The sequence below is a fragment of the Paroedura picta genome, chromosome 6 (assembly GCF_049243985.1).
Source record: "Paroedura picta isolate Pp20150507F chromosome 6, Ppicta_v3.0, whole genome shotgun sequence".
Classification (NCBI taxonomy): Eukaryota; Metazoa; Chordata; class Lepidosauria; order Squamata; family Gekkonidae; genus Paroedura; species Paroedura picta.
Genome location: NC_135374.1, coordinates 27,530,606 through 27,547,499, shown reverse-complemented (window position 1 = coordinate 27,547,499; position 16,894 = coordinate 27,530,606). Strand labels below are relative to the sequence as shown.

Here is a 16,894-nt window from a genome sequence, read left to right as displayed (position 1 = left end):
ACTGGCATTTCTGTTTTAAAAGGATGCTAAATGTTTTGATGCTGAAATTTCTAGAGGCTTCATCCATCAAGTGGCTTCCAAGGTTATGGTAAGGACACTGTCGTGGATGGGTGATTCAGTTCAGATATTCCCAAAAGAACCTAAATCAATGCTGATTTGGATACTTTTCGGAACTGTCTGAGCTGAATCGCACATTCCTACACATTACACCTGCTGCATCAGTGGTGACCAAATCACAATTTGACCACGATTTGGACAGTTTAAATGACCCCCTTTGGCAAGCAGTTGATGTGTCATCCACTGACAGAGAAGACTGGGGGTGAGGCATTTAAAGGGCCCAAGCTACTTAGCATGCCCTTTAAATGTGTCATCACCAGCTGCTTGGTGGGCCCTTTAAATCTCCCCCGCATTATCTGGCACAGGCCAAGTTACTGCTACAGGCAAAAGCATCCTTTCTTCCTCAACAAGAGTGGTTGCTCAGCCTTCTTGCCTTGCTTGCTTCTGCCTCTCCTCCCCCACTCACTTCAGCTAAGAGTCTTTTCATGCAACTGTGATTGTAGCCCCTCTGGCGAGTGGCCCCTCTGGTTGAAATGGAAAGTGCACTCTTAGCAGAGGGGCTGATGGGATTCCCCTTCCCACAGACTCCTTGAGGCAAGTTCCCTTCCCCCTGGCTGCCATTTTGTTGATCATGATTGAGGCTTGGCTGGCAGGCTGCATATAATGTCTGTGCACGCTGCATATAATTTGAAGACAAATTAATGGCATATGCTCTGCCCTGTGTGGGATGGTTAAAGTAATGGGAGAAGTGTGTCCTCCTCATAAGATTGTTGTGCTAATTAATTTGCATCTATAATCACCAGGTGTGTTGGAAGAACTAGAAGAGCAGCATAGGTCAGAAAGTTTTGATTTTTCCCCTTTGGTATTAGATGAGAACAATAACAGACAATGCTCCACTACTGTGGGATAGATTCCAACTTCAAAATGACAGAACAGCTGTATGCCAATGAAGTTTGAAGGTGTATAAATCAGTAGATTGGATAAATTTGAAAAGTGTAACAACTGACAGTGCAGGAAATATGATGGAAAGTAAAATTGGCATAGTTGCAAGAATTAATGAAGAGATATTGAAATCAAATGGTATATTGCCCATGCAATTTCACTGCATTATCTACCAGCAAGCCTCATATAGTAAGATTCTTCAATATGATGTATCCAGCATTAATTACATCATGCATCATGGCCTTACTCATCATCAGTTTCTAAATTTTCTCTGAGATAAATGCAGAATATGAAAATTTGTTCTATCATACCAAAGTCAGGTGGCTTAGCAAAGGCAAAGTCATCAAACTTTTTTTCAGGCTACATCGTGAAACTGATGTCTTTCTCAAGGAGGAAGGAAAAGGTCAAGAAGTAATTTTTGACTGTGGATGGATTTTTGATTTGACTTGCTTAACTGATATCACAGAGCATCTGAACATATTGAATCTAAGATTGCTGGGAAAAGGAAAGCTTATGTGTGACATGTATTCTGGCTTAAAAGCTTTTGAAGCAAAACTACAGTATTTGCTGGCGTATAAGACTACTTTCCCCCCCTGAAAAACATGCCTCCAAGTGGGGGGGTCGTCCTATACACCGGGTGCACTTCAGTTGGGATAGACATAGCTGCCCATAGTACTGTAATGTAATGTAACAAACTCTATATTTTGAGTGGAAATGTTGGGGGGTCGTCTTATACGCCCAGTCGTCATATACGCCGGCAAATACAGTAAACATTTTTGTGAAGTAGGTGAAGATAACTTTTCAGTCTCATGATGCAAAGAATTAAAATTTGAGGACGACAGGAATATACAATTCAATGTTGAAAGACACATCAAAGCACTGAACCTATTGCAGGGGAAATTCCAGAACAGATCCACTGATTGCTATAAGAATGGAAATGTTTCACAATCCATTTGAAGTAGCAACAGTAGATGCAAATATCTTTTTTAGATGGAACTAATTGATTCTATTTTGAGCTACCTGGTATATTTATCCACCTAATGAAATTTGCTGCAGACATGTTCAGTCTTTGGAGCTACAGGCATCTGTGAACAAACTTTCTCCCCAATGAAAATTGTGAAATCCAAGTGTAAGTCAAGACTTACAGATGAACATTTACCTAACGTCTGGCACAAACCCTGACTTGGACATTAATGCCTTGGTTAACAGAAAAAAGCCACAAAAATCACAGACTAAATAAGCATGTGAAACTAGATGAAAGGATTCCGCAGTAAAATTTTGTTCAAAAATGGATTGCATTCAAGTTAACACTTTTTCATGGACCTCTGAATATTTACATTTGATCAAAATATGTGGGTTAACATTTTTAAGAGACCCCTTGTTAGGCATCGGGCGCATCAGAAGATTGGGAATCCCTAAGCTAGAGCGACAAGCTGCTTTTGCCTGCTCACAGCTTGCCTCAGAAGGATTGCTTGCAAAACCAGCTCTCAGCCTGCTTCATAGCTGATAATAAAGCCTGGCAATATTGCCAGGGTGTGATGCAAAACAATTACGGCAGAATACAGACATATGACGACGTTCACAGACACATGTAACTGGTTGTGCACACACATAAAAATATTTTGTAGACAATATGCATAAGTTTAGCATTTCTATACTGTTCACAATAAGATAAATCTCAAGCTGTATGAGCCATTTATAATGGATCTGCTACACTACAATGAAAATATGTGAAAATTCAAACTGAAGTTTTCTCATAGGGATCTTTCAATACAAACAATGAATTGCAGAACTAAACAACACTATTTCCATTCTAACAGGCAAGCAACAAAATAAAGTGATATTCATCTGAACCATCTTTTTAAAAGCCCAATTCAGCCTTTGATTTTGTTCTAGTTTTTATTTTATTTTCCTCAGAGAAGAGATTTGATCCATTGTTTTTTCCAACATTGGACATTAAATGTATAAAAACATTTTACAGTCACTTCCATAGCGTCTAGTCCACATCGAGCTTAAGCAGGATGTACTTTTTAAAGACCACACCAGTTACTACACACAAATCAAAAACGTGGGAGAAACAGTTAAGGATAAGCACTTTAAAGAGAGAACTGCAGATGACAACAACATACACAAAGCTACAACCAGTTTGGACAGGCCAAGAGAACCTTGAAAGCTATCCTTACGCCACATCTATTTGTAAAGATTGGTTAAATCATCCCTACCATGCAGAACATTCCTCACCACTTAGAATGCTTCCATGACATAACAAGGAATGGGGCCTTCAACTAGCCCACAGTAGCCATAGCATGAGAAATAGCCCTTAAAACCAAGGTTTGCAAGTTCTGTTTAGAAAACATTCCTCATTCTCATTTCAACTTCAATGTAGGTGGCAACTATTGTCTTGTAGCAGGATAATTTTTACAGACACACATGGGATCTTGGAACTACCCTGTATAAAAGATTTCAATTCCTTGGCACCTGGGTCCACTTCTACCATTAAAAATTTATGGAAGTATATCTGTGCAAAAGAAGAACACACTCACTGGAGACCACATCAGTTAGGAGATGCTCAGTTACATTTCTAAAAGGTATCCATGTTAATTCTACTCTAAACTCATCATCTGAAAACTACTGAAAAGGTACCATAGTTCCTGTTTCCAAGTGAATGCTAAAAGGTATCTCATAATTTTCTTATTTGTCCAGATGAAGCAGTTCTCTAAATTGTGTGTGTTCTTCCTTCACAAAAGTATCTGTCATCTATACTTGTACTCGGTTAACTATAAAGTAGCTTTCAGTACACTTTTCACAAACAGGAGACAGGAGAGCTAACTACTCTCAATGAATGAAATGCTATCAAATTATTAGAGTGAGAAGAACTATTTTTAAGCTGTAGACATTCTTAAACTCTACTGCAAAAGAACAGGACCCAATTAGTAATAAAATGCTGGAACATTTTACCCACCCCATACCACAGAGCCAATGAAGTGCAACAGTATGGAAGAAATACAGCAAGAAGAAAAACAGAAGACTGCTGCTAACATAATCTGCATTAACTATACCCTTCAGGTGGAATTTGGAACATGTTACCTAGGTTGTTATCCAATCAAACACTAAGAACTGGTAAACACCAAGAGCATTTTAAATGTACATACTATTTACCTCTCAACACAGTATACAGTTCCTTTCTCTTGAAAAAGCATGCTAGAAATGAGAGTAAGTTAAAAAGTATTGCTACGAAATCATAGAGTTATTAAATAAAAATATCAAATGGTGAAGCTTATTTCTTGACATGTCTCCCATCTAGGTGGCGTTTCCATCTCTGACCCTTTCCTGAAGAATTCTGGGCTCCATGGCAAAATGGCAGTGTTGACATCCTTGAGGGACTCAAATCCTATTATTTTGTTTTCTGAGTTCTGGGAACAAAAGGAATTTTAAAGTATCAGGGTGGTTGGGATATGGTTTCCCAACAAAATTCTCCCAGTACAGCCCTTGCTACCCTCGAACAATGAGCAGGTGCACTGTTATGACGGGGGAGAGGGGGGGAATTCCTCAGTACAACTTTCCTGGATTTTCCTCACCAGTGCAGTTTTCAGTTTTCTTAAAACTTCTTCATAATAAGCTCCCGTGATCCTGTGTCCTTTGCTAAAATAATTTTGTTGGGAATAAACTCATTGATGTACAAAGTGGAATACTAGTAGCAATACTTTTTACCTTCATACAACAGGGATTATGCCTGGCATCTGCAACTAGTCAGGTTAACACGATGTTAAACAACACCAATGTATATACAAAGGGTTGGCTCCTTCCAGGTATTTAATTGGTGCAGAAGGTGGAGAGCCCTCTTTTGATTCCTGAAAAACTATTCAGGGCATTTTGTGACTCAAGTGGGCAAAGCACCACAAGGTCAAGGCTGCAGTGAGGAAGGGCAAAATTCCTCCCTACCCCCCTTGCAGTTGCATAAAACCTGGTAGGATCCTGCCCAATATATTGAACAGAAATGTTTTTCCCCTTAAAAATCTGATTGCAAAAAATCTTAGATGGCATACCTATTATCAAAAAAGACTAAAAAAAGCCTAAACATATTCAGAAACAGGCTGAAAAATACAAAAATGACTTTTAATACATCCTTGAACATTTTTTTGCTCAGTGGTACAAATAAGTCTTATTAAAATATAAAATTAATACAAATAGGCTCCAATGAATGCCTTTTAATGATTTATGCCAGTAATATACTGAAATAACCATACTAATTCTTGAAAACCATGTTTACAAAATGTATACAAAATTAATACCAACATGGGATACATTATAAATTAATGTAATAAGATGACAATCAACTAGTTTGACCAGCAGGACAAGTCACTAGCACTGGAGAAGTAGGCCAGAACTTGCTAAAACTTCCCCATAAATGCATGAGCCCAGCACTGCCCCTAAGTACATCCCTGAGCAATAGATGCTACCGGATTGGCTCCAAGTTTCACATTTTACAACTTCCACAGAAAGTAAGTATTGCTTTCTTTAATAATTTCCATTAAAGAATAGCCTTTCACATAGCAAAACATTTACGCAATGATTTTGATTTAGTCTGTTCACTTATATGCCTCCTTCTCAGAACAGTTTCAAAAAAATAATGGAAGATTTCCACGAAGGAAGAATCCATAAAACCTAATACAAATTTAAAATAAATACAAGCCAAACACCGTTGCTGAAACACAAAGGGCAAATGGACAAGTCAGTAAACCTGGAACAATCTGAGTAGCAAGTAAAACCACACTCCATAATGACAACAGTGCAGTGTTCTGTTAATGTTCTCTTACAACAGTTAAAACGGAGAAGTTATTTTCCAAGAAAACGCTTCAAGATCCTCCACTGTCACACAGGTGCTCCAGAGAACTGTTGTTGCCTTTGCTCCAAAGCTTGTTGACTTAACAGCTGCTGTCGTTTTTGTAAAAAATGGACAACTTCTGGACTTCTAAGAAGTGACTAAAAGAGATGAACAGCTTTAAGTTAGATATCATATATTCCAGTTTCCCGCAAATTTCCATTTCTTAAAAAAATGGAATTTTGGAACTCTACACTTACTTCATTTAATTTTAACTTTTGGTGATGTAGGTATATGACTGAATAGAAATATTTTATAGTATAAGCATAGTTTCTCTTTTTGAAGGTAATAAATGTTAAGATATTTAAAACATGCATTTCCCCCTTAGTTTTAAACTTTAAAATGTGGACGCTTGAAAACACATGCATCGTAAAGCAAATTAAGCCACTAGTTGGGCCCACTGATTTCCTAATGTTTAAAGCATATAACAAAATATAATGCATTCCAATTCTAATGTATAAAACCTAAATTGCTTTTTTTAAGTAAGCATGCTTAAGACCCTTGTTGAAGCTTGAATTTTTCTTGCTATGTCTGGAATATTTACCAGTCTTTTGTGGTTCAACACTTGCTCCAAAAGCGTAGGCTTAGCTGGCCGATCACCAATAGAACCTGTTCTTTGCTTTGACGCAGAACCTGCATTTTCAGTGCAATCCTGAGTACAAAATAAAGAATAAAAATTAACTCCTCTGTCATTAAAAAGCACATTGAGACAAAAACCCTACCACAATACATCAATCTCGTCTTGGAAAATTCCAGCAAATTAATAGTGTGGTCCTAAATGGAGTTATACCCTTCTAAGCCCGTAAGTCCATTTTTCAAGATCACGGGAGGTAATGGTACCGCTTTACTCTGCTCTGGTTCGGCCTCAGTTGGAGTACTGTGTTCAGTTTTGGGCACCCCAATTGAAGAGGGATGTAGACAAACTGGAGCGTGTCCAGATCAGGGCAACAAAGATGGTGAGGGGTTTGGAGACCAAGACATATGAAGAAAGGTTGGGGGAACTTGGTCTGTTTAGCAAGGAGAGAACACTGAGAGGGGATCTGATAGCCGTCTTCAAGTATTTAAAAGGCTGCCATATGGAGGATGGACTAGAATTGTTCTTTCTTGCCCTGGAGGGATGGACCAGAACCAATGGGATTAAATTAATTCAAAAGAAATTCGATCTAAACATCCTGAAGAAGTTCCTGACAGTTAGAGCAGTTTATCAGTGGAACAGGCTTCCTCCGGAGGTGGTGGGTTCTCCATCTTGGCAAGCGCAATCCCCGGGGTAAAGTGTGCTTTGAGCATCTCCTGCTGAGGTTGCTCTTAAAGGGGAACATGGGGGCCTGCCCCTTCCCCAGCGCTGGGCCAAACGTCACTCCTCCGCCCCACACGGACACCGCCGCGCCCCCTCCTCCTCCGCATCTCTTGACGAGCGGGCCGGGGCCTCCTCCGGCCGCCTCCCCTCACCTCCACTCGGCCGCTGCCTCCCGGGGGGGCGGCGCCTCCCCCTCCTCCTCCTCCCCCCTGCGGGGCGGGGGCTGCGGCGGGCCCCCCGGCTGCTCCTGCTCCTGCTGCTGCCGCCGTTGCCGGGGTTCCACTGCCGCCGCCGCCCAGGGCCTGGTCGCTCTTCTTGCGCTTGTACTTGTCCTTGTACATCTTGTTGCGGTGCCTCTTGCACATCCAGGGCTTGCGCTGCTTGGCCACCTGCGTGGTGGTCTCGCTGCAGCCCTGGTAGGTGCAGCTCTTGCCGCCGCCCGCCTGCCCGCCGCCCTCGTCCTCGTCGTCCAGGTCCTCCAGGCCGCCGCCGGGGCTGCCCGCGCTCTCGCCGCCCGCTGGCTCCCCGTCCGCCTCCGCCTCCGCGTCGCCCGCCGCGGGGCCCAGCTCGTAGAAGAGCATCAGGCTGCCCGGGGCCGGCGGCGCCTCGGAGGACGCCTGCCCACCCGCGCCCGGGCCGCCGCCGCCGCCGCAGGGCTGCATCACCAGCAGGGTCAGCGGCTGCGGCGAGGAGGCCGCGGCGGGGCTGCCGCTGGCGCCGCCCGCCACTCTCCCAGCCAGGCCTCGCGAGGCTCCGGCGGCCACAGCCGCGCCAGACGAACGGCGCCGCGCACGCGTGCTTCTCCGCCCTTCGACTGCGCAATCTCAGTGAAGGGTCACCCCGGCAACGCGCATGCTCAAGCGGGCCACGCTACAGGCCGCCGTCACCGCGCAGCTGGAGCTGAGGCCGCGCGTGCTGGCTTTGTTGTGCCGCGCGCGTTTTATTTATCTGCTGACAACACCCTGCCTTTCCTCATAAGATTAAACATATGTTTTTTATCGTTCAGGCGGCGTAGCAATGCAATAGGGTTAGATGTACAAAACACGAAAGCAGTGCTCCGCCTCCTGGGCACATCCTATAATGCAGAAAAGGGCACCCAGGCAGGAAGAAATGCGGTTTAGAAATGCGGGTCAAGGTCGTTGTGATTTCATTGATGTCATCGCGTTTCCTAAAGGGCAGTGTTTTGGGTTCTCCAAACATCATCCCGTTGCACATCTCGTGTTTCTGGGGAAGGTGGTTGAAAAGGCGGCCGCAGACCAACTGCTAGCGTTCCTGGATGAAGCATCAGTTCTGGATCTATTCCAGTCAGGTTTCCGCCCTTGCCATGAAGTCAAAAATGGCATTGATTGCCCTGATGGATGTTCTCCAATGGTAATTGGACCAAGACAAGTCAGTGCTAATGGTATTGCTTGATCTCACAGCAGTGTTAGGCCATGAGCTTATTGCCTGCTGCCTCATCGACGTGGGACTTCAAGGGAACCCCTTCAGTGTGTTACCGCTTTTCTCCATAATTGAGCTCAGAAGGTTGCAATTGGTGATGATTGATAACAGTACTGCTAACTTCCTTATGGGCTTCCACAGGGTGCGATTCTCTCCCCAGCATTTAATATTTGTATGCACCCTCTCACCAAGCTAGTTTGGAGCTTTGGACTTGAGTGTCACCAATATGCAGATGACACCCAACTCTCTCCTGAGGGACAATTGGCCAAATGTCCAACCGCATTGGCCCAGTGCTTGAAGGTGGTGACAAAGTAGCTTAATGCAAGCCATCTCGAACTGTACCCTTCAAAGATGGAAGTCCTCTGGCTGGGTAGGAAGGCGCCAGAGCAAGAAGCGCATCTACCCAGGCTTGGCGAGGTGCAGTTAACAATAGCACATTCAGCCAGGAACCTGGGAGTGATTTTGGATGTAGGCTCAAGGTATTTTTTCACCATTGGCAGGCTAGGCTACTTGGCCCTGGAGTACCTATGTACAATGCAACAGTCACCTCCAGACTTGAATACTGTAACTTGCTGTATGCAGACCTACCCTTGAACCTGCTTCAGAAACTACAACTGGTTCAAAATGAAGCTGCCCAGGTTCTCACATGTCCATGGAGAACACATATAAGACCAGTGTTGCAGCAGCTGCATTGGCTTCCAGTTGAATTCCGGTTCTGATTCAAGATTTTGGTTTTAATCTTTAAGGCCTTACATGGTCTGGGCTCCACATATCTGGAGGACTGCCTCTCTGAATACATTCCCCAAAAACCTCTTTGAACAATACCAACCAGCTAAGGATCCCTAGCCCTAAAGAAATACGTTTGGCCTCAACCAGAGCCAGGGCCTTTTCTGCCCTGGAATGAGTTCCCAGGAGAGATTAGGGCCCTGTCTGAACGTTCTGAGTTCCTCAGGGCCTGTAAGATGGAGCTCTACCATCAGGCCTATGGTTGAGGTCAACTAGATAATAGCTACACCTCCCTCCCTTTCTCCTCCAATTTCTCATAATATGCAACATCTTGCTGACTACAAACTCTTACTGATCTCAGTCATCATAACTGATGCGATCAGTGATTAATTGTGGCTTTAAAATTCTTAATTTTATTGAGGTTTTTAGACTCTATAAACCAACCCGAGATGTTATATTCAAGTGGGGTGGTATATAAATTGCTGAAAGAAAGAAAGAAAGAAAGAAAGAAAGAAAGAAAGAAAGAAAGAAAGAAAGAAAGAAAGAAAGAAAGAAAGAAAGAAAGAAAGAAAGAAAGAAAGAAAGAAAGAAAGAAAGAAAGAAAGAAAGAGAGGCCAAAATATTACTGTTAGCAAATAGGGTCATTCATCCAAAGGCAAGTGAAATGTCTTTTATCAAACAATGTAGTTTGAGCATTTTGAGTAGAGAGGGGCTATAGCTCATAGGACAGCTCATGAGGGTGCTTTCAAAGGATCACAGGTTAGCAGGGGAAAATCTCCAAAGGTCACAGAGAGGCACTGCCAGCCAAAGGAGAAGGGAGAGAGTGCCAGGCTGGATGTCCGACTTGGAAGAAGAGGACTTCACAAGGGCTTAAGTGGCATGTTCCTTGCCTGCAACATTTGCTTTAAAATGAATAGGAGACTTATGGTACCTAACAGATGGACAGGTTTTAATTTCAACAAACATTTTTTTGTGGACTGGCGCTCACTTCCTTAGGGATCTGGTCTGTGAAACTACACAGGAATAGAAATGTGTTAGTCTTTAAGGGGCTACAAGGTTTTGTTTGTTTTGGCTTAACAGAGCTACCCCCTCTGGGATTTGCTTTTAAAAATTAACTACAAAAGCAACAGTATCTCCCCCTCTTAGTACAGTAGATTAAAAAAAAAAATACACAAAGTGCTTTTCTGTGCTTTTGTCAATTAGTTGTAGCATAAAAGACAGTGTAAAGCAAGGTTACAAGCTGTATATATCCTCAAGGTTCTTTTTAAAACAGAAAACCATCTAAATGCAAATTACTTCATAAGCTTTTTTTGTACCATTAGCAAATGCAGGCACACACCAAGAACATTATTTAGGTTTTTACAACACTGCTTTGAATGATAGGTGGAAGATGTGAGGAAATGCAACATAAATACCGAAATGTTGCTACAGCCCAGTTCTAAGCAGAATTGATTACAATGGTCTTAATCTGTATCCCACTCTCTTAAAATTACATTTCACAAAGGATTTCATCATCCCACTGTCTTCTTGGGTTTTAAATGCTGCCGCTTGTACTGCTTCATAAGACTCACAATACTAATGCAACTGTGGATGATATAGAAAGGAATCTATCTGCAGACACGAAACCAGAAAGTAACTTACATTTCTTCCTGGCATGCTGTACTCTCCCCAGTTCTCTTGTTGACATAATGGATCTGGTTGCCAACTTTTAGAAATGGTCTGTGCTCTTCTGCTTTTCTGTAGCATCCTGACTCTGCTAACATATGGGTGAGTGATGGAAGGAGTTTTACCATGATAAAACCCTTAATATTAACCATTAAAGTAAGCAGAACATAATTCTGTCTCTAGGGTTACCAACCTTCATGTAGGGCCTGGAGAGTTCCTAGAATTACGGCTGAATTCCAGATGACAGTCATATCCCAGGAGGAGGGGGGAATTGGTTGTTTGGGAGGATGGTGTGATATGCGTGCTGAGCTCCCTGCCTTCCTTTAACCCCATCCTCACCAAGTTCAACCCCCCCCCCCAAATCTTCAGGTATTTCCCAACCCAGAGTTGGCAATTCTGCCCCTTGTCAGCCAATGGCAAACCATAACTAAATGTCTCTTGCTTTGAAAACCCTTATAGGGCTGCCATAAGTCAGCTGTGGCTTGATATCTCTTCCCCCCTCCCCCCCCCAAAACAAATCCATCACCTCACTCATGTTCTGAGCAGGCATTTGGGAGGATCTCTGTTTTGAAGCCCACGAGCTGACCATCCCAAATATCTACAAGGTATTTTTGAGAGCTAGGAGTCTGCCTTTGTACTAACTTTTACTAACACCAGCCAAAGGGTCACAAAATAGTGAACAGAAGGTTCAGCAGACTTAGATGTTAAGAAACACCCTATTTATTTATCATATGGTGTGTGTATTTGTATCTTATTTGTCTCTTGAGAAACCTATATGCAGGTCAAGAAGCAACAGTGAGAACCAGGCATGGAATCACTGATTGGTTCAAAATTGAGAAAGGAGTTCAGTAAGGCTGTATACTGTCGCCTTGTCTATTTAACTTGTATGCGGAGCACATCATGAGAAAGGCGGGGTTAGAGGAGTCACAAATTGGGATCAAGATTGCAGGGAGAAATAACAACCTCAGATATACAGATCATACCACTCTAATGGCAGAAAGCGAAGAGGAACTAAAGAGCCTGTTGATGTGGGTGAAGGAGGAGAGTGCAAAAGTTGGCTTGAAACTCAACATCAAGAAAATGAAGATCATGGCGTCCGGCCCTCTCAATTCCTGGCAAATAGATGGGGAAGAAATGGAGATAGTGACAGATTTTATTTTCCTGGGCTCCAAGATCACTGCAGATGGGGACTGCGGCAAACAACAACAATGGTGTGTGCAGTATAGCCAGGAGATCCCAGGATTTTCTGGCCGCCAGATAGGCAAGGGATGTTCAGAGGTGGCTTTCCATTTCCTGCCTCCATGTAATGACTGCTAGTGTTCCTTGGAGGAAATATCGCCCAAATCCTTGGAGGTCTCCCATCCAAATACTAGTTGAGTTGTCTCTGCTTAACTTTCAAGATCTGATGAGATTGGGAAATACCCTATTCCTAAAGAAGGTGCTTCAATCTTCCATTGTTTCCAAAGGACTAAATTCAAGCCAGATAACTGCTGCAGTAGAAACTGAAGGGGGGCATTTTTGAAAGCCCAGAACCAGTGCAGTGTACAGAGTGCCCAGCAGAACCCATTGCCAGCTGATGTCAAGCATAGGATCACAGTCCAGCAAAGGTGTGTTGACAGCAGTATGGGTGGGGGAGGGCAGAAACTGGCTATTCCATTCATACTTTGATTTCCATTTTTGTTATAAGGTAGGAGGCAAAGTGATCACTTCATTTCTTCCTTGCACTCCCACTCCAGGTGGGAGTGCAAAGCCACTACTGCTACCTCCTCACCTCATTTCAAGAAAATTACAGTGGCTGAATAGAAAATGCCCATGGCATCTGAATCACCCTTCATGCAAGGGAAGATAGACAGTAGGGATGTTTGGAGGTGGTTTCCCATTTCCTGCCTCAGTGTCATGGCTCCTTGTATTGGGGTAAGCTCCTCGCTAGTAATCTTCAAGCCGTGTCTGGACAGATACTTATCATGGATGCTTTAGGCTGATCCTGCATTGAGCATGTTAGTTGGACTACATAGCCTGTATGGCCACTTCCCACTCTAGGATTCTATGAACCACTACCTCTTCATCTCAGGAATTATTACCTCAGTTTCCCTTGCATCTGTCATTAGAGCCCAGCAGGACCACAAAGTTGGGCAGAAAGTGATATATCACACAATGTGGTCATCTGACACTACCTAATCACACACTCTATGGCATTTTTGATCCTGTGGAATTGTTGAGCCTTCAGAGTTCTGATAGAGGGTGTTGGGAGCAGTTGCAAAATGGCTCCCAGAAGAGGTGGAGCCAGCTACCTCAAATATCCTCTGCTGATTACCTTCATTCACACCATGCTGTGCTTTCCTGGAATTTGCAGCCAAAGCAGTGTTGGTAAAAATCTGCACATCCTATCAAATGGCCAACTATAAGCCTGGCTTGGCAAGTGGCCCCACCTGGCCCCTCCAACTCACTTAAAAACTTTTGACAGGCACCAGGAAAGCTAGCACAATGTTACGCATAGGCACCACATTGGGGGACACTGCTTTAGGGCCATTTTGAAGTCTCGGCTTGCATCTACAAGTACAGCCTCTACAAGTACAAGTGAGGAGTACTTTTCCATGCCAGCCACTTTATCTCTGAAACTATTCATTCCTTTCTGTTAAATTCATTTAACTTCAAGACATAAGGCACCTGACAAAGAATATCCAAGTGGTTCCCTTTGCAGCCAAAAATAATTAAAACTCTCAACAGTTTCCTGCCCATCAGTGGCTCCAAAAACCTGCCAACTGCTGCTCTCTACCTCACGTGGGTGCCTGTTACTTTAAACACACAACCATGCAGCAGGGGGGCCAAGGCAGATCTAATGGGGGTGGGGATATAGAACAGGAACAGACTTTTGCCTGAACCAAGGTCAGTGGGAACAAGCGTGAGATGCATAACTTCTGTGCACTGCTACTGTTTCCACACTTTTCACAATAAACTCTTCCTGCTGTGCCCGGCTCGCAATTTTCCAATGCGTTTCACTAGGCGAATCCCTTTCAAAATGTCTTCTTTTATTGCCTGCTCATCTCTGTAACAGCACAATACTGGGTAGTAGTTTTCATTTTGGCGTATCACGAGTCCAATCCCAATATAATGCAACATGAATCTCATTTCTATTTACTTTATTTGATATCCATATAGATCTCTGTGCTTCCACCCCAGGCACCTGGATTGTATTGGCTCTTTCCTGCTTAAAATTCACCATAACATGCATAAAAAATAAATATGCAGCCAGATTGCACATCAAAACAAAATAGCCTCCTGTTTGGAAAAATAAGAGACTAGCCTTTATCATAATCCATCCTAGCAATGCCCATGAGTTTAATATACTCCAGCTCTGTATGGAAAACAACCACTGATCAGAATAATTTGAGCATTTGGAAGTCCTTCTTGAATACTAGTGAGACCACGCTTGGTGTCTGTAATTAAGCTACCACGTGGCTGCCTCATGCAAGAAAAAAAGAAAATTCTCTCCAATGAGGAACTGCGACTGATGGAAGAGGCTCCTTCCAGCCCAGAAGCCAACAATCGTAGAAGTGATCCAAGCACATGTCTCAGCTATGGTGCCAGGTAATTAAAACATCTTGGGAAGCTGTTTCCAGAGGAGCACTGTAAAGACTGGCTGTGGGTAGCCTTCTGGCTCAGTAAATTAAGAAGAAAGCAACAGCTTTTGAAATGTCAGAAAGCACCTTCACATAACAGGCTTCATAGTTCAATTAAAGCATGCTGGGATTAGATTGCACTTCCCCCCCTTCCCCCCAGCAATCAAAACATTGCAGTCCGTCCCATCCCCCCCCCCCCACTGCATAATTTGTACTGTGTAAATTAGGGTTGCCAAACTCCAGGTGGAGCCTGGAGTTCTCCTAGAATTCTAACTGTTCTCCAGGCCATAGAAATCAACTGCCCTGGAGGAAATGGTAAGTTCAAATTGTGAATAACATTCTCTGTTTCCTCCTCCTTCAGAAGTGGTTCTTATATGCCGCTTTTTTCTATACGAAAGAGTCTCAAAGTGGCTTACATTCACCTTTCCTTTCCTCTCTCCACCATAGACATCCTGTGAGGTAGGTGAGGCTGAGAGAGCCCTGATATTTACTGAAGAAGAAGAGTTGGTTCTTATATGCCGCTTTTCTCTACCCGAAGGAGTCTCAAAGTGGCTTACAGTCGCCTTCACTTTTCTCTCCCCACCACAGACACCCTGTGAGGCGGGTGAGGCTGAGAGAGCCCTGATATCACTGCTCTGTCAGAACAGTGTTATGGTGAGCCCAAGGTCACCCAGCTGGCTGCATGTGGGGGAGGCAGAATCGAACCCAGCTTGCCAGATTAGAAGTCCGCACTCCTAACCACTATATCAAGCTGGCTCTCCCCAAATCCCCCAAAATTTCCTAACCAGGGATGGAAAATTTGATGTAAATATGTATTTATGAGAAAAATATATGTACATAGATGATTAATTTAATTTATGGTTGCTAGCTTTAGCTTGGGAAATACTCAGAGATTTGGGCCAGGGGTAGCCTGAGGAGGGCGGGGCCTGGAAAGGAAAGGGACGTCAGTGGAGTATAATGTCACAGGGTACACCTTCCAGAGCAGCCATTTTCTCCAAGTGAAATGATCTCTGTTGGCTGGAGACCAGTTCTAGGAAATCTCCAGCCACCACCCTGGGGTTGCCAAGCATAGAGTGTCAGACGAGTATGTGGGGAAATTCAAGTTCAGATCTCCTTTCTGCCACAGAAGCTTTCTTTTAACTGTGAGCCAGTTAAACTAATCGGCCTAAATTATCTCACAGGATTTAAAATGGAAAAGGAGGAAAGAATGTTGCTGTAAGTCCCTTTAGGTCCTGTTGGGAGAAAAGTGGCATCAAAGGCAGTCAGCCCTTATCCCTAATAGTTCACTGTATCTCAGGCAGCAGATGCTGGAACTGGTTTGTGCCAGTCGAATAGGAGATGCTAGCTAAATGGACCAATGATCATGTGACTTGGTATGGGCTGGCTTTGCCCATTGAAAAGGAAGAATGGCAGTGACCCCTTCCCAATAATAGCTGCTACTAACACATGTGCCTTTGCATCACTTGACTTAATTCACAGAAAACAATTCTGGTAAGTCATTTGTACATATCTGGGTCCCATGTACGTTCTGCATTTCAGCTAATGAGCAGCTGTGACACAGGCAAGCCCCTGTCATTCTGAAACCAGAATTACTGTGCTATTGCAGTTCAAAATTTCATGTGGATTCAGAATCGGCTGGCCCAGTCCCAACTAAGGGCACCTGCCCTTTTGGAGATGATAAATACTCCATACAATTAAAAGGGAGGGAGTAGGAAAGGAGAGGAAACTCATTTGTAGCATTTTGGGTTTGTTGAAGCACACGTTACAGATATACAATAGTTGCTAAAATTGCTTCCATCTGCTCATTTTGGCTTCAAATGGAAAATTGGTATTTCAATACAATAACGAAGTTTCTCCATCCCTTTTTTGCTGAAATAATTGCACTAAAACAGAGAATACGATTCCTCCCACCCCATCTGTCTCAAGCTTAAGCAAAATCCCATTGGAATCAGTGAACTTTCCTCATCCTAGTTCCCATGGGAAGGCTACAATGTATATTAACAAAGAGCGACATCATGTTCTCTTATAGGTTATGTTGTGATTCATTTTGGTCTATGTTTTTGGATACTTCGTGCTGCAGTCTACTGGAAATGAAAACTGTAAGCTTTTGCTTTTGTCCATGAAACCTTCCTTTTTCTTGAGTGGTTATTTGTTTTGAAGTAAGTAAGGGAGGTCTTCTAAGCAGATTTACTCAGAAGTAAGTCCCATGTTATTGAATGGGGCTTAATCCCAAGAAAGTGTCCACAGGATCACAGACTGAGAAGG

The 16,894-nt window shown here is 43.3% G+C and overlaps 1 protein-coding gene across 1 annotated transcript; it reads right to left on the bottom strand.

The window, feature by feature from the left end:
- Window positions 1-4,323: 4,323 nt before the first annotated feature.
- On the bottom strand, window positions 4,324-7,978 carry RFXAP (regulatory factor X associated protein). The gene is made up of 3 exons (XM_077341896.1): window positions 7,331-7,978; window positions 6,426-6,533; window positions 4,324-5,982 (listed from the first exon to the last, which is right to left on the bottom strand). The coding sequence occupies exons 1-3, from the start codon at window positions 7,838-7,840 to the stop codon at window positions 5,872-5,874; spliced, it is 729 nt and encodes a 242-aa protein (XP_077198011.1). The 5' UTR covers window positions 7,841-7,978; the 3' UTR covers window positions 4,324-5,871.
- Window positions 7,979-16,894: the final 8,916 nt, after the last annotated feature.